The sequence below is a fragment of the Rhinatrema bivittatum genome, chromosome 4 (genome assembly GCF_901001135.1).
Source record: "Rhinatrema bivittatum chromosome 4, aRhiBiv1.1, whole genome shotgun sequence".
In the NCBI taxonomy this organism is placed as follows: Eukaryota; Metazoa; Chordata; class Amphibia; order Gymnophiona; family Rhinatrematidae; genus Rhinatrema; species Rhinatrema bivittatum.
Window position 1 is genome coordinate 22,374,635 of NC_042618.1, and position 20,656 is coordinate 22,395,290.

General features: G+C 45.5%; 1 protein-coding gene across 1 annotated transcript in view; it reads right to left on the minus strand.

Moving 5' to 3' along the window:
• Positions 1-6,794: 6,794 nt before the first annotated feature.
• The window catches only part of LOC115089665 (inositol-tetrakisphosphate 1-kinase), a 212,500-nt gene continuing 198,638 nt past the window's right edge, over positions 6,795-20,656 (minus strand). Inside the window, exon 11 of the mRNA XM_029597835.1 lies at positions 6,795-7,670. Within this exon, the coding sequence (XP_029453695.1) occupies positions 7,351-7,670 (320 nt within the window). The 3' untranslated portion in view covers positions 6,795-7,350. The remainder of the gene's footprint in view (positions 7,671-20,656) is intronic.

The window sequence follows — 20,656 nt, forward strand, 5'->3', positions numbered from 1 at the left end:
TATCAGGAGCGAGTCTCACTGAGGAACAAATTTGATTTAGATGAGAAGCTGAAAGACAGCTTTTACCATATTATTCCATCAACTTGTTTAACTCCCCTAAGGAGGTCCAAATAGATTACAAATAAATGTTTGCTGGCAATCAGCTCTGAAAGCATGACAGTGATGGCTCAGATTATCAGGAGGGACCCTGGGGTTTTAGCTTGTCAACCTTTTAGGATTGGAAAATCTGAGGCCTTTATTGCTGGGACAATTATTTAATTCTGACAGTAAGACCTTTCAAAATCTCCAAGAGGAATGGTTAATCCCCAATAATCATGGTCTTTGCTTATTTGCGAGCCAGGTATTATTGTCTAAGCCGAGGCAAGGACCAAATAGTACATCTTGCATTTTCAGACAACAAAGATATGTTTTTTTGACACTATCCCTAAATCTAATAAGGGTTGCTCTTTGGGTGATGACCATGCAAAAAGGTTGAAGACTCCCTATTTGAGATCACTGGCTAGAGCATGGGGTAAAGATCTGGGTGTGCAGATGATGATGAAACTGGATATTTCCTATGCTTTTGCGCAATATAAACAATTACTTGTAGCTAATATGCATGCAATTCAATTTAAAAGATTCACAGTCTAACAAGAGTGGTGGGAGTAAAAATGAAGCTATGGGATGATGATGTATGTTTGAAATTTTGTTATTTATACTGATACGAATGCTTAAATTTCAGTCCTTTTGAGGGCCAAGTACGGTATTTACTGGAGAAAATAATGGAGTGCCCAGTTGACTGGTCAAGTAAACTTGCATATTTACATTAAGAACATAAAATTGCAAAGTGGGGAATAACGTTTTTATCTGTAGCTTTGTGATTAGCAAAAAAAACCCCAAAAAAACTATTCGGTTGTCCTGGAGTGGGGAGGATGTACCAGTGTTTAAAATACGGTCTGAGTTAATGCAAGAGACTGCAAGTTTTGAACTTCAAAGGGGGAAGGATATTGCAAATCTGCAACAAAAGGGGAAATTAAAGGGCTATTTGCAACTATGGTTTAAGACATACATTACTATAAGAAAATGTATCATATTATGGAACACAGATTGCTTATGATAATGAGCTTTTAAATACAGGAACTTTTGGCAGATGGAGGTAGTGAATGGAAGAACGATTGAGTATATCTGAGTGTGTGTACGGGGGAAAAATAAAATGTAAAAAACTTTATTTAGTTTCACAATATACATTGTAACAGATTTACTGTACGTACCTGGATGAATGTTATTTACATTGTTATTACAGTTGTCATGTATAAGACTCATAAACAAATTATTAAAAAAAAGCAACTAAACTTTTTATTAGGAAAGTAAATAAAAAGAAAGAGGAAAGAGAGGCCTTTATGGTTTCCTAAAGTAGCAGTGAAAAGGTAAGGAGAGAAAAGGCTAGCGTTCATGAACTACAACAGATCACAGAAAGAGGAAGGCAAGTGGCAACATCTGGAAAATCTAAGAGAAGCTGGGAAAATGGTCAGGAATGCAAAGACGCAAATGGAAGGGAAAAACAGCAAATACGATAAAACGGGAAGACCTCCCCCCCCCCCCAAACATGTTAGTGATAGGCGAAAGTGCAAAACAGCACTGTGAGGCTCAGAGGTGAAGGGGAGAAATAGAGAGAGGCTGACGAGGAAAAGCAAAATTGCTCAACAAATATTTCTGTCTGATGCTCATTGTGGAAGGGCCGAGAGTAGGACCACATAAAACAAGCACAATTAGGATTGAAAGGGAAGTAAATCTTAACGAATTTTCAGAAAAGTGTGTTTGGGAGAAGCTAGCTAAACTTAAAAGTAGATGAAACGATGGGGCCGGATGGGATATATCCCCGGGTTTTAAGAGAACATAAGAGAAGTTCTGGCAGCTCTGCTGGCTGATCTTCTCAATGGCTTCTTTGGAGTCAGGAGTAGCTACAGAGGACTGGCGACAGGCTCATGTAGTTCCTCTATTCACAAGCATGAAAGTAAGGAGGCTGAGAACCACAGGCTGGTATCTCTGTGGGGGGCAAATTAATGGGATTCACTGCTAAAATTGAGGACAGTGCAGTTTCTGGAATCTAATGGCTTACAAGTCCTGAGGCAACATGGTTTTTTACCAGAGGTAGGTCTTGTCAGACAAATCTAATCAATTTCTCCGATTGGATGACCAGAGAGTGGGATCAGGGGAGCGCGCTAGATGTAGTGTTACTTGGACTTCAAGAACATCTTTGACACAGTTCCACATAGGTTGACTTATAAATAATTAAGCGCCCTTGATGTGGGCCCCAAAGTCACTGGCTGGTTGGCGACGAAGGGTAACTGCTTGAAGAGAGGGATGTTATTAGTGGTGTGCTGCCTGGGTCGGTCAATATGCCGTTTCTTTCCACGAGCGACATTGTGGAATATCAGGAAAGGTTTTGTCTTTTTGCCAAGGATACAAAATCTGCAACAGGGTAGACAGCCAGGAAGGTGTGACAACAGAGGAGGGAATCTAGCGAAGCTCAAGGAATGGCCTGGGATTTGGAAGCTAAGATTTAATGCTAAAAAAATGCAGAATTACATTTAGAAGAGAGGTACAGCATGCAGCAGAAATTCCTCTAAGTAGGAAAGAAGGATCTGGGGCAATCATACCTGATGATCTTAAGGTGGCCAAACAGGTGGATAAGTTGACAGCAAAAGCCAGAAAAATGCTTGGGTGTACAGGCTGAGGAATAGTCAGCAGAATACTGTCTACCATTCTGGCGATCGCATCTTCAAAAGGATATAAAGCAATTGGAGTCTGTCTAGACAGTGGCATCCAAATTGATCAGTGGTCTTTGTTCTAAAGTAGATGAGGACTGACTTATAGATCTAAACATGTACATCCTACAGGAAAGAGGGGACAGGGGACATATGTTAGAGATGTTTAAGTACTTCCAAGGTTTCCATGCAGAGGAGGCAGGCCTCTTTGAAAGGAAAGTATAAGTAGTAGTCATGGGATGAAATTAAAAGGGGGTAGACTGAGGAATAATCTAAGGAAATATTACTTCACAGAAAAGGTGGTGGATACATGGCACGACCTCCCCATATCTGATTTCAAGAAAGCACGGGATAAACACGGAGCATCTCTGAGGAAGTGGTAGGGTTTGTAAAGCTGAATAGTTGGAGAGGACGTCAGTAATAATCTTTTTTTTTGCCGTTATGTTTGTTCTTTCTCTTTGGCTCAGATGAGCTATACCTTGGGGACAAGCCCCACTTAGGCATCCAGCACCAAGCATTTTTGCACCTCTCTCGACCCTGAGCCTACATATTTATTTATTATTATTTAGAAGCTTTTATATACTGATGAACGTTGGGAACATCTCATTGGTTCACAATAAACGAAATGCAGCTAAAAGAGCTTTACAGTGAAACAAAGAACAATGAACATAAAATTAGGCAACAGTGAACTCTGGAACATAACGTACAAGAATAAATGAAGACAGGTAACGAACAAAAGGAAATCTGAACGGTTTACAACTTAGGTGGCATAAAATATAACTAATTACAAGTAGGATGTCATAGAAGTCAGAGGGGAAAAGGAATCAGCGAGGAGGGGGTGAGCTGTTAGGAGTATGCTTGTTTGAAGAGGCACGTTTTCAGGTTCTGTTTACATTTTTTGGGCAGGATTCTTGCCGTAGGGAGGATGGGAGCTTGTTCCATAGGGCAGGTCCCGTTAAGAATAGTGCCCGAGCTTTAGTGGAGCCGAGTTTAGACTGTTCGGGTGAGAGAGTAAGCAGTGTTGCTCTGTGCTGCTGTCTTGTGGGTCAGTTTGTGTTGTGAAAGGTGAGGGTTCTTTGAACCAGAGCATATTTTAGTTGTGGAGGGCTTTGTGGATGAGAATGAGAGTTTGTATGTTATATATTTGTATGTTTTATATATATATATATATATGTTACATATGCAGCAAAAGGAGGTTTCATCGCAGAGCAGTGAAGGAAGGAGCCCTTGCTCAACTCTATGTGGCTTAAAGCGGCCCAGTTTCTACGATCAGACTAATGAGCGTGGTCCTTAAGTGCACTTCGGAGATCCTAAATTTTCCAGGTCCAGAACTGCTGGGGCCGAGGACATTCTACATCAACTGTAATTACTTTGCGATGTCATCGTCTGGGCCCAAACACTTGTAACAGATATCATGGGCATTGGTGATGGACATCTGGTACCTGCAGACACAAGATTTGAAGCCACTAATGATTGCCTTCTTCTTGGGCCTCTCTCCGGACAACTTGAAAGAGCAACTCTATTAATAAAAAAAAAAAAAAAAAAAAAAAAAGAACTGCAACGAGGCAGAAAAATTTGGAAAAATATCAAGTGAGAGAGTTACAATCTTCATGCGGAAGCTTGGAGAAAATCAGATTGAGTGGCTCACAAGAGAGTGCGTATGTGGGGAGCACCACACCTTCTCAGTAAGCTTTTACTGAGCTCTGAGAGTTGGGCCCATTCAGCACCATCAGATGACATCACCCCATGTGTTGTGGCTAGTTCAGCCCTGCTGGTTGACGAAGAAATACAAGATTACACTTGCCAGAAGCAAAAACGCTGTACGCATTCCAGACAGGACACAAATCATATCCAAATGAAACAAGTTAAAATGCCTTTGTGCAATGCAGTCCATTTTATGGGCTGCTTCGCAGTGCACATAGCTGTGAAATCAATGGTAATTTTTTCAATACTTCTGGCGAAGGTAGCTTTCATGATTTCTAGAACTCATGTCATTGATTATATAAAGCAGCAATAGCACATAAGTTGTAAAGAACCTCCCCCCCCCCTCAGCTTAATACAAAGATAATAATTTAACGAACTTCTAAACATCCACGGTGAACTCCATGCATGTAAGGATACCGTCTGACTCTGCAGATGGCTATGGTTTAAGTCCTCCTTGCCGTAAGGATTATTTTACTGAAGTTTATAAAAGCTTTCCAGAGACGGGCTGGATAGCACCACTTTAGGTCCCAGCTGGCTCCTCCCCTCTGTGATGTCATATTACCCCCAGGATTCCACACGGCTCTTTGGCCTTGTGACGTCATGCTACACCCGGGATTCCAGGATGCTCTTAAGCTTTGTGAAGCTCGAGACGCAGGAAATTATTTTGCTTATTTTCCAACATCTGGAGAAAATGCAATATCAAATTTTATGTTAACAATAATCACATTACTCCAGCTTCGGAATTTAAGAGCTCTGGAGGGCGGCCTTCTTAAACACAGGCAGGGCAATTTTCAAAGTGATTCACATGGGTAAAAAAGAAAAAAAAAAGAAAAAGTATTTTAAATGCGTAAATCTGCTATCTGAGAATTGCTCACCCTCAAATGCGGAGCGAGGTTAGGTCGGGGGGGGGGGGGGGAGGAAACACACACGTAGACTGCATTTTCAAATCTATATGCATGCTTTTCAAGCAAAAAAAAACAACAACTCTACCCGCACAAAACAAGAGGTGCCAATGACCGCATGCACTTTGTGCCTGAAGTGGTTTTCAAATAAAAGCCCTCCTGAATTTTCCCTTTGAAAAACGGGCAAATACCGCGAGTAGTAAAATGTACGAGTGGACTCTGCACCAATATATGTGACTTATTTATCATCAATTTGAAAATTGCTGCTCTATAATTTACTATAGGACTGACGATCCCTTTAAAGTGCTTAGCCGATACATCTTCCTTGCATAAATGTGTTCAGTCATGTGATTTGTGAAAATCTTTTCCTCACTTTATTCTATTTTAATGTTGGTATTTATATTGATTTTTTTTTTTTTGGTGCATCCTGTTACCCAGAGTAAGACTGGCATCCGTGGCCTGCAGCTATACCTGCGTCTGTCTCACCAAAAGGTACAGGTCAGGGCCATGGAGTAAGAGCCTTGCAAATTTCTTTCATTTCACGAAGAGAAAAGGGAAGATTTCTCTCTTCCCTTTCTCCTTAAGGCATTCTCTGGAACACTGGAAAGCTAAGATGCTCCTCTTTTGCGAAATGTGTTAGTGCAGCTCTGAAGAAGACTCCAGCAGTGATATGAGTGAGTGCTTTCCAGGTAAAACATGCAGCAAGACAGACAGACACACACATATAACCAGAGGCTGCTGGGGAAGTGGTTTATTTGAGAGGAAGACTCTTTTCCTGATCATTGCCTTCCATATTTGCATTACATTTCTGGTAGATACCAGCCTATCCTTTTTCTACTGGAGTCGTGCCATCGTGCTTGGTGCTCAGTTTTGGAAGCCCCTCCCACCCCAGATTCGTAGGGAGGGATGGACTGCAGGAACGAAAAACAGAGAGATGCTCTCACCAGGAAACGCATCCTTGCAAGATGACACGGAAATAGATTTATGATACACCCTCACCCCCCAATCAGCTCCCCCTGCAGCCCCCTAAAATATAATCAAACATACATTAAAAGAATGGGGTTTCAACCGCACCCGGTGGAACGCTTTAAATAGCGCAGGCTGGAAACCTGTGAGCAGGGTTCAGCACCGGCACGCGCTCCGCTTCAGGAGCCGACGTAGAAGCCTGCAGGGATGGGCGGCTTATGACAGATGAGAAATGGGGGCCAGGACCAACGGATTGATGTCACTGTCCAAACCCCAGCTGATCTGACCAAACCGCCCCGGTGCTACTACCTGAGCTGCGTGCTTTTGTTTTGATTTTTGGCGTTTCTCTCCCCTCCCCCACAACCTTTTTAGTTTGGTCCGGACTATCACGTGACAATCTCTTCTTATCTCTCATTTCTTTTCACAAGAGACTAGCCCTATTTTTGGAATGGCAGCGTTTCCCCCTTTCCTCCAAAAAACACGTGTGCATGAAACAGTCACCCAGTACTGATAAAATCTTTAAAAAAAAAAAAAAAAAAGTAGAAAAATAAAATTAAATGAAACTACGATTTTATAAACAAGGTGCGACAAAGAGAGCGGAAACAGACCAAGGCAAACGAACTTTTGCACAGTCAAAAAGCCAGTTTTTTTTCTACCACGAATCTTTCGGATCCCATTGAATCCAGTGAGGTCTGACTTACGGAACAGTGCTCACGCAGACTAAGAATTAAAAACCAAACAAAACCAACGACTTTAAGGTCTAGTGTTAAAAATAAAGTAAAGAAATATGTAAACTTATACTAGAGCTGGAATCGGCTGGGATTTTATCCCCTTTTCCACTGCTGGATGACGACATCTACCCTTTCCCCCCTTTTTTTTTTTTATCTCTTTCTTTCGATCAAGTAAAAATTAAAATAAAACAGTACTTGTACTATTCCACCTTCTTCTGATTTTGTGATCATGATTTGAGCCTCGTGGCGAGCGCGCGCATGGCGGTGGTGGTTTCCCTGTCCATTTCCGTCCCCCCCTGGCTATTGGGAGGAAGCCTTGGTTGCCAGCGTGGCCACGCAGTGCTGCTGGAAGCTCGGGGATAGCGCCGAGTTGCAGCCTAGTCTCTGGTGCTGCACTTTCACAGAGCCGTTGGCCTCGCTCTCCACGATCCAGGAGTCCTTCCCCAGCACGCTGCAGCAGCTCGCGCTGACGGCGCAGGTCCGCTCTCCCATGCCGCCGCCGCCCTGCTCGGACAGCAGCACGCCGCGGTTTAGGTGCGGCAGCTCGGCCGCCTGGGCTTGCAGGACCGAGGCGATATGGTTCAAGAGGTCCGTGAAGAACTCTGCGACGCCCTCGTAACCTGCGGGGAGGGGGAGAGGAGGGGAAACCTAAAGTCAAATCAGAGGCTAATAAAACCCACCAGCTATCTATACAGCCCCAAGGGTCAAGACAGCAAATGTTGCTTACCTGTAACAGGTGTTCTCACAGGACAGCAGGATGGTAGACCTCACATATGGGTGACATCATCAGGATGGAGCCCAGTCATGGAGAACTTCTGTCAAAGTTTCCAGTACTTTGACTGGCCCCTACTGGGCATGCCCAGCATGGCACTAACCCTGCAGCCAGCAGGGGTCCCCTTCAGTCTTATTTGAAAGCTACAGGCAGTGCCGAAAAATAAAATAACCAAACGTTACGAACCCAACACCGCGGGGGTTTCGTGAGGACTATCATCCTGCTGTCCTGTGAGAACACCTGTTACAGGTAAGCAACATTTGTTTTCTCACAGACAAGCAGGATGGTAGTCCTCACATATGGGTGAGTACCGAGCTGAGGATGTCCGAACATGCACCAAATGTACCCAACGGCGTGCAACAGGCAAACAACTGGGGTGGAATTTGGTAGAGGGCATCCTGAACCCCACCGGGCAGGCGGAAGGGTGTGGGTACGTTACGTTGGAAAAAGGTTACGCAGACAGACTGGCTGAAGATGGAATCCTGTCTTCCGGCTTTGTCCAAGCAATATGGGCTGCAAAAGTATGGAGAGAACTCCAGATAGCAGCCCTGCAAATGTCAGGAAGCGGCACCGATCGTAGGTGCGCTACTGAAGTCGCCATGGCCCTCACAGAGTGTGCTTTAACATGGTCTTGAAAAGGAATGCCTGCTTGCTGATAGCAAAGAGATATGCAGTCCGCCAACCAGGAGGAGAGAATCTGCTTACCCACAAGTTGCCCTAATTTGTTGGGATGGAAACAGACGAATAAATGAGTGCTCTTCCTGTGGGCAACTGTACAGTCTAGGTAGAAAGCTAGAGCCCATTTACAGTCAAGGGAATGCAGAGCCTGTTCCCCTGGGTTGGAGTGGGGCCTGGGAAAGAAGGTAGGTAGTATGATGGATTGATTAATGTGAAACTCCGAAACTACCTTAGGTAAGAATTTAGGGTGAGTGCGGAGTACCACCCGGTCCTGCAGGAGTTTAGTGTAAGGCGGATAGGTAACTAGGGCCTGTAACTCACTAACCCTGCGAGCTGAAGTGATAGCCAAAAGGAAAATCACTTTCCATGTGAGATATTTTAGGTCACAGGAGTGAAGAGGCTCGAATGGTGGTTTCATGAGCCGACCGAGAACCAGATTAAAGTCCCAAGAAGGGGCCGGAGGACCTAAAGGTGGCTTGATATGGAGCAAGCCCTTCAAAAAACGTGTTATGAGGGGTTGTACTGATATAGGGACAACCCCGACACCTTTATGGAAGGCGGCTACCGCACTGACATGCATTCTGATGGAAGAGGTTTTTAGACCTGACTCTGACAAATGCCAGAGATAGTCCAAAAACCTTGGTATTGGACAGGAAAAGGGATCAAAGGACTGCGAAGTGCACCATGATGTGTACCTTTTCCATTTATAGGAATAAGACTTTCTGGTGGAAGGCTTCTGTGAAGCAATCAGGACACGAGAAACCGAATCTGAAAGGTTAAGTGGTTGAAGGATTAACCTTTCAACATCCATGCCGTCAGGGACAAGGCTGAAGATTGGGATAACGTAGACATCAGTCGTTCTGAGTGATCAGAAGCGGGTGCGTTCCCAAGGGAATGTGCCTGCAGATGGAGAGATCCTGGAGTATGGGAAACCACACTTGGCGTGGCCAGTGAGGTGCTAACAGGATCATGGTGCCCTTGTCCTGACGTAGCTTCACGAGAGTCTTCGAGAGAAGAGGAAGTGGAGGGAATGCATAGAGCAGACCGGTTGCCCACAAGAGGGAGAAGGCATCTCTGGGCTGAGAGTGCTCGCTCCGAATGAGGGAGCAGTAGTTGTCTACTTTTTGGTTCCGAGGGGATGCAAAGAGGTCTATCTGAGGATATTCCCACTGTCGGAAGATTGAGGTCGCAATCGAGGGGTTGAGAGACCACTCGTGCGGCTGGAAGACACGACTCAGCTTGTCTGCCAACACATTGTCCACTCCCGGGAAGTAGGTGGCCTGAGGTACATCGAGTGGGAGAGGGCTTCTGCCCAAATCTGCGCAGCTTCCTGACACAAAAGGAAGGAGCCTGTGCCTCCCTGATGTTGATGTACCACATGGCCACCTGGTTGTCCGTCTGAATTAGGATGATCTGGTTTGATAGGCGATCCTGAAAAACTCTGAGGGCATATCGGATTGCTCGAAGTTCCAGGAAATTTATTCTGGTGTTTGGCTTCCCTTGGAAACCAAGACCCTTGTGTCTGTAGATCGTCCATGTGGGCTCCCCACCCGAGGTTGGAAGCGTCGGTGGTGAGAATGACTTGAGGATCTGGCACTTGAAAGGGCAGTCCCTGGAGGAGATTGGTTGGTCTTTCACCAGGCGAGAGACAGACGGAGTGAGCTGGTGATGTGGACAATGGTCGGCAGAGGCTGAAGCTTGAATCCATGTGACCTCAGAGTCCAATGCATGAGCTCATGGCCAGGTGGGCCATGGTGTAACATGGACGGAGGACGCCATGTGTCCCAGCAGGATGAGGAATTGGCGAGCTGTTGCTGTAGGTTGAGATTGCAACTGGTGAGCGAGGGGCCCACGAGTGTTAGCGCTCGTTGTCGAGGTAGAAAGGCTTTTGCCTGCAAAGTGTCCAAGTTTGCCCCAATGAACGACAAGTTTTGAGATGGGACTAAACAGGATTTTCTGTAATTGACGAGAAATCCTAAAGAAATTAGAGTGTGTAGGGTCAAATCGAGGGACGACCGAGCGGCTTGCTGGGTTGGAGCCCTGATTAACCAGTCGTCCAGATAGGGGTAGACGTGAACACCTTCTTTCCTGAGGAAAGCTGTGACAACTACGAGGCATTTGGTGAAGACTTGTGGTGCAGACGCTAGGCCGAACGGAAGCACTCAGTATTGATAGTGCTTGGGGCCTACTAAAAACCTGAGGTACTTGCGATGAGTTGGAGTGATCGCAATGTGTGTGTATGCGTCCTGCAGGTCCAGAGAGCAGAGCCAGTCTCCTCTTCGTAGAAGAGGTAGAAGCGAGCCCAAGGTTACCATCTTGAACTTTTCCTGCTGGAGGTACTTGTTGAGAGCACGTAGGTCCAGAATTGGACGAACTCCCCCGGATTTTTGGGGGATCAGAAAGTACCAGGAATAGAACCCTAGGCCTTGCTGAGAGACTGGGACCGGTTCTATTGCTCTTAACTGAAGAAGGAGGGAAACGTCCTGCCCAGAAGGACGGAGTGGTCGGATACTCTCACGCTTGCAGGGGTGGTGAGTCCGGTGGCAGAGCGAGAAAGTTTAGGTGGTAACCCTGAGCAATGATTGCTAGCACCCATTGGTTGGTTGTGATTGAGTGCCACATGTTGTGAAAGTGGCACAATCGACCTCCTACTGGTATGCTTGGCAGAGGAATCAGGCTGCTGCTCTCCAAGTGAAAGTCAAAAACCTGAAACAGGCCCCGGCTGGGGAGCTGTTTCTGGCTTTTGCTTTCGGGCCTGGCGAGGCTGAGGCTTTTGATAAGGTCTCGTAGTTCGGGACCTTGCTGGTGGAGGATAGGACTTCCTTGGACGGAAGAAAGACTTCTTAGAGTCCTTCCTGAAGGGCTGTCTTGAGGGGAAGTCGGAAGGTATCGATGAGAGCTGTTTAAGGGTCTCATGATGGTCCTTTAATTCAGCCACCATCTGCTGGATCTGTTTACCGAACAGATTGTCCCCTACACATGGTAGGTCAGATAGCCGGTCTTATACCTCTGGGCGAAGGTCAGAAGATATGAGCCAGGCCCATCGTCTTGCCGAAATAGCAGCTGCAGACACTCTAGTAGAGGTGTCGAAGATATCGTAAGCTGTTCTTATCTCATACTTTCCTGCCTCAAACCCTTTGTTACAAGGGTTTGAAGCTGGTCTTGGAATTGGTCAGGCGGGTTTCAGAGAAGTCCTGAATCTGTTTGAAGATGACCCTATTGTATTGGGTCATATAGAGCTGGTAAGCAGCAATTCTGGAGATGAGCATGGCTCCTTGGCACACTCGTCGACCAATATTGTCTAGGAACTTCTGTTCCTTAACAGGAGGAGCAGATGAGTGAGGTTTCATCCTTTTTGCTTTCTTTTGAGCCGATTCTACCACAACTGAGTGGTGGTCGAGCTGAGATTTTTGAAAGCCAGGGGTTGACTGCACTAAATAGGTAGTGTCAGCCCCTGACACTAAATAGGTAGTGTCAGCCCCTGAGTGGAGCAATGGATCCAGGGTTCTCCCAGTTCTTTTTGAGGAGGTCAAGAAGAACTTGATGAATGGGAATAGAAGTAATCACCTTAGGAGCATCCAGGAACTGGAGCAACTCCATCATCTGGTGCCTATCATCCTGTTCCGTCTGAAGTTGAAAGGGACCAACTCAGACATTTCCTTCACAAAATTAATGAAAGAAAGGTCCTCTGGAGGAGAACGCTTTCTACTTTCAGTAGGAGAAGGAGGTGAAGGTAAGTCATCGGTGTCTGTGGAAGTATCATCACCCCAGGTGTCAAAATGATCAGCAGACTGATCTGTAGGACGAGAAGGGGGTTGGATACCTGAAAGCCCCGGTTGAGGCTCCGAAAAAAATCGAAGGAATCACCGGGGACACCGAGGATGGCATGGAAGCCATCAGTGCTGGCATCGAAGGCGCCGATGGACGTATCAGCACCGATGGTTGAATCGGTGGCGAGGGACGAATTGGCATCGATGGCTGAGGCAGAACTCCCGAAGGAGGAATGCGGAATGGTGTTTCTCCTCCCGATGAAGTTGTCAACGGGGAGGGCACCGGAGCCATCAGAGACCCGGGAACCACCGGTGGAAGGGCCGTCATGAGCGCCTCCATTTGGCATAGCAGTGGAGCCAGCGCTGCTGCAATCGGGTTGGTGACCGGTTCCACTCTCGGTGCCGGTGTCTGAGGAACCTGGAGCCGTTGCATCGCCTTGTCGATGGCCTCCTGAACCAGCCGGTCCAGTACTTCTCGGAGACCTGGAGCAAGAAGCCCCGACTCCGGAGAAGAGGGAGGCAGAGGCACAGTCGGAGGGACCACCTTTACAGGCGGAATCGCGACTCCCAAATCCCGGTCGGGTGAGGGTGGCCTCGGTGACCCGGTCGCAGGAATGGTCGGTGCCTTTCCTGGACGGGGCTTCTTCGACGGTGGCTCGGACGGTGGCGAGGTCGATGATTTTGCTCCCTTGACAGTCCGAGTCCTGCGCGATGTTGATGTTTCTCCCTGCGATCCCCTCGATCCTGAGGGGGAGTAGGGGCATCAATGGCTGTGAAGACGTCGATGGTGGACGGTCACCGAACGGTGGACGATGCTGGTGTGACGTCGACGGTGCCGGTTCCGATGATGTCGATGCGATGGACGGCGTCGGGGTCTGAGCACGGAAGAGGAGTTCCATCTTCTCCATTCTGGCTTTGCGACCTTTTGGTGTCATGAGGGCACATTTGGTACAAGTCAGGACATCGTGCTCATGGCCTAAACACATTACACAGACTCCATGGGGGTCTATTATCGACATGGTGCGAGTACAGTCCGGGAACCGACGGAACCCCGACGTCATGGCCACCGAAAAAAATCGAGCCGCGGGATGGTCGACGGCCAGTAGGCCACAAGTGCCAAACTCAACAGTAATCGACGGAAGACGGCCAAAAAACTTACCGGAGTACCGCGGCCTGAGAAAAGTTAAAGGAGAGACCCCTGTGGGGCAATTTAACTCTAGTTAATTCCGTGAGGAAAATTCCTGTCAGGAATCTCTTCAGAGCTCCTAAACCGCGAGGCTACTGCTGCACGGAAAAAAGAAGACTGGAGGGGGACCCCTGCTGGCTACAGGGTTAGTGCCATGCTGGGCATGCCCAGTAGGGCCAGTCAAAGTTCTGGAAACTTTGTCAGAAGTTTTCCGTGATTGGGCTCCATCCTGATGATGTCACCTGTATGTGAGGACTACCATCCTGCTTGCCCTGTGAGAAATCCCTAAATCAATACGACACTGGAACCACAGCATTTCTTATACACGTTCCCCCACGTGTACCAGCACCTTTGTGCTCTCACCCAGGACAGCGGCTCTTACATTTAAAAAAAATGAAAACACAAGTAAATGTCCATGCTGGCACATGAATTCACAGAACCGCAAAATCTGAGGGACATAAGGATCCGTAAGGTCCATCTAAGTCCGTCCAGTTTACGACTTGGTGCAGTACCACGGAGCACTGCTCATCTCTGGATTTTCCACCTCACTTTCTGCCCAAGCTGGGGATCCCTGTGTGCTTCTCCCAGTCTCTCTCTCAAATCCCCTGCACACAGCTGCCTAGCACCGAGAACCATTAACCCAAAGCCCCCCTCAGAGCGCCCAGAATTTTAGTGGCTAAAATGTCTTAAGATGCAGCGGCTCTCTCATGCACTCTAGCTGACCGACTATGGAGTGTGGGCTAAATGTTATGTTTATCCTCTAAAGGCCGGCAATTCTAAATCATTATTAATATAAGGAAGTTAAAATTACATGCAGATGCTAAGCGGGGGACTGTTTAAACCAGAATATATTAACCTCAGCCTTTCAGCCATGAGAGATGAAATCACTCAATCAGTTCTTTTGCTTATTTTAATCAGCTTTGACTCAGATATAATTTGTATTCTTTTTGTTTATTTTAGTTCATTTTGGCTGATATTCCAATATTTAATATTCTAAAGCTGTAACCCGCTTTACGCAGTTTATCTAGAGTGAACACATGTAGAGGAAAACCTGACTAAAAATCAGATTCCTGAACATACAATTGCCTTTCACAGCTTTCACGATTTTTGACCAAAGACACTGAACAATCTACCTGGGTTTCTAAGCCCACACATGTCCCTTGCCTCAGACAGGACTCAAATAGTCTTGGAAGGTTTTTCTTTTTGGAGGTGGGAGAAGGGAGGCCTGGCAGGTTCCCCCTGCTATGTTATATTTTCAGTTCAGTTAGAGCCAAAGTAGGGATGGGCCTTAATTTTGCAGGTACCTAGCTCCTCCCGACTCACTTTAGCCCGTCACTGCACGGAGAGTCCTCACTCCTCACTCGGGGTCCATACATCGGGGCTCCTTCTGGAACCCTGAAAATACGGGCCTTAAATTCAGCCACTAGGTATTGCCACTGCACGATGACTATGACCCCCCCTCCCTCACCAAGGGGCTGTGAATACTGCCTCCGCAGCAAGCATCACCAGTCCCGGCCCACCTGGGGACCGGAAGACCTGATCCGAATTGAACTCGGGTCCTCTCTGCATCACAAGGTGCCGCAATCCATGAGCCAGAGACTCTCAAACGTTGCCGTCAATAGCAATATCAGAGCTGACGAATAAGAACATAGGAATATACGTTTTGCCTTGCCGGGTCAGACCAAAAGGTCCATCGAGCCCAGAATCCTGTTTCCAATAGTGGGCAATCCAGGTCACAAGTTACCTGGCAGACCATTTTTTTTTTCCTTTATTGCTGTTCACGCCCATGGATAGGCAGCGACTTTCTCATACCTGCCTGGTTAATAGCTTAGAAGCTTTGCCTCTAGGAATTCGACCAAACCCTTTTTAAAACCCAGCTATGCTAGAAACCTTGATCGCGTCCTGAGGCGACAAATTCCACAGCACAACTGTATACTGAGTGAAAAAAACAAAAAACAGCTTTCTCCAATTTGGTTTAAATCTGCTACCCATTAGTCTCGTGGTGTCTTCCCTAGTGTCAGTATAATTTGAAAAGGTTAAACAAACGTCTCCGATTTACCTGTCTACTCCATTCCCGGCTTAATAAACCTCTATCATATCCCTTCTCAGTCGCCTCCTTTCTGAGCGGAAGAGCCCTAACTGTTTAACCTTTCTGCATGGGGAAGCCATTACGTCCTCGTTACCTTTCTATGTGGCTCTTCTCTGTACCTTCCCTAGTTTTGCTATATCTTTTTTAGTCAAGATGGAGTCACCAGAACTGCACGCAATACTCGAGGTGCGGTCACACCATGCATGGGTCAATGCATTCATGTTCTCCCGCTTCACTTTAGATGCCCAGGCCCCCACCCCCAGCCTTACACGGTCCCTCTGCATTTCCTCACAATCCGCTGCTCTTTCGATAACGCTGAATAATTCCGTGGCATCTGCAAATCTGATCATCTCACTCTCTGCTCTGCCTTTCCAGATCATTTATGAATATGTTAAACACCAGCACCACCCCCCCCCCCCCCCCCCCGCTATTTTCCTATCTCCTTAAAAAAAAAAACAACTGACCATTTAGTTCTACTTTCTTTGTTTTTTAACCACTTATCAATCCACAGTAGGAGATTTCCTCCTACCCATAAATTTTTTAATTTTCTGAGGGACTTTGTCAATTGCCTTCTGAAAAATCCATGTTTGTTGACACCTTCTAAAAATATCCAGCAGATTACTAAGGCAAGACTTCCCTTCGCTAAATCCATGTTGGTTTATCTCCTCCACTGGGCCAGGTTTACCTACACGGCCCAGTAATTTTAACAATTCTTGCACCGTTTTCCCCAAGTACCAACATCAGGCTCAGCGGTCTCTAGTTTCTACGAGTACCCTGGAAGCCCTTTTTAAAAACTGGTGTTACATTGGCCAGCCTCCAATCTTTAGGTATTGTCATTATTTTTAATGATAGGTTACACTTTAACTGGTCTGCACTTTCATATTTAAGTTCTTTCAGAACTCTGAGGTGAATACCCTCTGGTCCTGGCGATTTGCTATTCTTTAGTTCACCAATTTGTCCTATTGCACTTTACATTTTCACAATGATTTGTTTCAGTTCCTCTGAATCATTATGATGGGTTAATTCCCTAACAATCTTTCTGAGAAAAAAATTGAAGAAAATAATTAATTTGTTTTTTTTTTTTTTCTATGGCCTTGTCGTCCCTGTGTGCCCCTTTTATCTCTGGGTCATTCAGCAATCCTGTTAACTCCGTCGCAGGCTTCTTGCTTTCAATATACTTGAAAGAATATTATATTCATTTTTGCTTCTATAGAAAGCTTCCTTTCAAATTCTTTCTTGGCCTGCCTTAATATTTTGAGGTCAATGTTCAAAGCGCGTTCAGCACTATTTAGCCACGTAAGTGCCACTGAATATTGCTAAGTTAGCCTATGTTGGCAGTAGTTTGGTCTTCCTTTATCCTTTATTATCTCTGTTTCCAATATTATGTTTTTAACAATATACGTGCCTCATTTTTAATTTTTGGGACTATTCCTTTTAGTTTTTTTCCAATGTCCTCATTTATCGCAGCCTTCCTTTTTAAAGTTAAATACTTCTACAGTACTTTTACTTGCTGACCTTTCCTCCAGTGATTATGTCAAATTTGATTACATTATGATCACTATGGCTAATCCAGAACCCCTTAGGATATACTTTTCACTGGCATCCTGCATTCCACTAACTAGGTCTAAAATAGCTCCCCCCTTCTCGTGGGTTTCAGGACCAGGGAGTGGAGGAGTAGCCTAGTGGTTAGAAGCAGTCTGCTTGCTAAACGGCTCTAAAATGGTAAATTTCCATTGGAGAAAGGTGAATGTGAAGTGCCCTAGGGATCTGTTCTGGGACCTCTGCTTTTTAATTATTTATAAACGACTGGAAAATGGGAACAACAAGTGAGGTGATCAAATTTGCCAATGACACAAAAATTATTCAAAGTTTAAATCACAAGAGGATTGTGAGAAATTGCAAGAGGACCTTGCAAAACTGGGAGACTGGACATGCAAATGGCAAATGAAATTTAATGTGACAAGTGCAAAGTGATGCACTTAGGGAAGAGTATCTCAATTATATCTACACAATGCAAGGTTCCACATTTGGAGTCGCTGTTCGGTGAAAAGGATAGGCTAGGTGTCATCATTGAAAATACATTGAAATCTTCTGCTCAGTGCGCAGCAGCCAAGAAAACAAAAGAATGCTAGGGATTAGGAAAGGAATGGAGAATAAAACAGAGAATATCATAATGCCTCTGTATCGCTCCATGGTGAGACCTCATCTTAAGTATTGTGAGCAATTCTGATCTCCACATCTCAAAAAGGATATAGCAGAATTAGAAAAGGTACAGAGAAGGACGACCAAAATGATAAAGGGTTGGAATATTCCCCCTATAAGAAAGGCTAGAGAAGGTTAGGATTCTTCAGCTTGCAGAAGAGATGGCTGAGGGGGAGATATGATAGAGATCTATAAAATAAGATAAGTTTCTTGGAGGAGAAGTCCCATAATGGCTATTAAGCAATTATACTTAGGGAATAGGCACTGCTATTAATTGCATCAGTGGCATGGGTTCTTCTTAGTGTTTGGGTAATTGCCAGGTTCTTGTGACTTGGATTGGCCAATGTTGGAAACAGGTTGCTGGGCTTGATGGACCCTTGGTCTGAGCCAGCATGGCAATTTCTTATGTTCTTAAATATTGAGTGGTGTGGAATGAGTAAATATTAGATAGAAGAACTTCTCAAAATTATTTTTGAGGTATTAGTCAATACTTAACCATCACAAGAATGGGACCAAAAGAACCTCTTTTTTTGTCTTCATATTCAATGAACGTAAATCGTTTACATCACTCGCGATCATGACCTCATATAGGCAATTCTTGGTCGGAGCCTTCATATAAAGAGTGTACCGACTGGGTAAGTAGTATATATCGCACTACCACTCCATGTATAATCATCGGTCATTTCAAATGCTTTTTTAAAATATTTTTATGTGATATCACCTTAAAATTGTGTCATTTCACCTTAATAAAATTATTTGTGTTATAAGACCTTGTATCATTTCTTTATCATATCGCTACTTAGCTGTTTTATGACGTGTATGAAGAAACCATTCGACTCTGTGCCATGAGGGGATAATAAATGCCCGACACGGTCCGTGTTTCGGTTTTTCACCTTCTTCATAGGGCCATGATCTTTTTGTTCAAAGTAGATGTCCGTGCTCTGCGCACGGAGTAAACTCCCTGCTACTAGGTACTTCCTGCATCCACCGTCAGACCCCCTTCAGATTCTACAAAACTCCATGGCTAGAATCATAACCGGCACACGCAAAGGGACCACATTACCCCCATACTAAAGGACCTACATTGGTTGCCAATATCCTACCGCTCTCAATACAAAACACTCACCATCCTTCACAACTCCCTACATAAACAACAATCACACCTGGCTCGATGAAATGCCTCGCTACCGCTCCTCCGACCGCCCCACAAGAAAACAACCCTACAGACACCCTTCACATCCCAACCCTCAAAGTAGCGCACTCAACCCACACCAGAGGAAGAGCTTTTCTCCGTTGCTGGTCCCACCCTCTGGAACACTCCCTCCCCACCCTCCTACGCCAAGAGACATCTTTTCACATTTTTCAAGAAAGGAGTCAAGACATGGCTCTTCCGACAGGCCTATCCCGACACAAACCAAACCTAACCTCTCCCCCTCAGCTCCCCCTGGCTTCAAACCTTGTACCCCCCCCCCTGCCCCTTCTCAGCTCCTCCCTACTCGGCCTCCCACGTTTCACCCTACCCTCCGCCCGACCTTTCCCTCGTCTCCTCCCCCAGCCTCTCCCCCTTTTCCTTGTCACCTGGCCGACCCTCCACCCTTAGCATTCCCCCTCCCCGCTACTCCCTTTATACCTTCTAAAAATGCATTCCCTGGTGATTCCCAGTGATTACCTTCCCTCAACCCCTCCGTATCCCTACGTAGGTAAAGAGATCCTTGTATATTTAAATCTCTGTACCCCTTTCCCGCCCTACTCACCCTGCCCCTCCAATACCCTTTTGCTAACCCATTAACCCCTTTTCCCTTCTATACCGCCCTTAAGCATCCTAACCCCCTTCTTATTTCATATTTAAGTGAATACTTTAAGTAAATGTCTCTCATACCTCCTTAGCTCTACAATTTTGATTATGACTGTACTTATCATCAACTGTATATAGTTGCAGCTATTTGTGTTCTTTCACTCCTTTCTGTCCAGCCTTTGCCCTTCCCTTAGCCTCCCCTCTCCCACTCCCCGGTATCCTCCCTTTCCCACTCCCCTCCCCTCTACTATTGCTCTACTACGCTATTGTTTTACCTATTTATCAGTTTTACTGTGTTATTGTTATATTGTAACTTTCCTCCTTTGAGTTTTTTGTAAACCGGCATGATGTGTTTCACGAATGTCGGTAAATAAAAGTTAATAAATAAATAAATAAATAAATAAATAAATTAAGGTAGAGTTGCAGAAATCCACTGCTCATTTCTGGGATAAGTAGCTTGGAATCTGTCTATCCTTTGTGGATTCTGCCAGGTACTTGTGATGTGGATTGGCCACTGTTGGAAACAGGATACTGGGCTTGAGGGACCTTTGGTCTGACCCAGTATGGCAAGTCTTATGTTTTTAAGTCAAAATTCAAATCCCAGTGACGCTCCTTGTGACCTTGGGCAAGGCACTTCACTCTCCATTACTTCAGATACAAACTAAGGGGCTCATTCAGAAAACCACATTAGGCCATGTATTGCACGATAAACGCTGTTTTTTAATGCGGTAAATAGCCTAACGGAGGGGATAATGCAAGGTAAAATACCTCCCTTTATATCATCCCCAGGATGTGCATATTTAAATGAGCTCATTAGCATGCGAACAAATACTAATCAACTCATTACTAATCAAAACTATGCAAATCAAATAACGTGGCTTGACTAAAAAAACCGCAAGCCATGTTACTCGACATGTAAGTTAGCTGCAATTCAAGATTCGTAGCTAACATCCCCTGGAAAGCATCAGGACATGAATGCACATCTCAATGCTCCCGGGTACGTGACTTAAAGGGGCCACTCGGCCCAAGCCACCTCTGCCCCTCCCCCCCCCCATCAAAGTGAAAAAAATAAAAACAGGGTCTTCACAGATACCCGTTACACTGTGCCCCATGC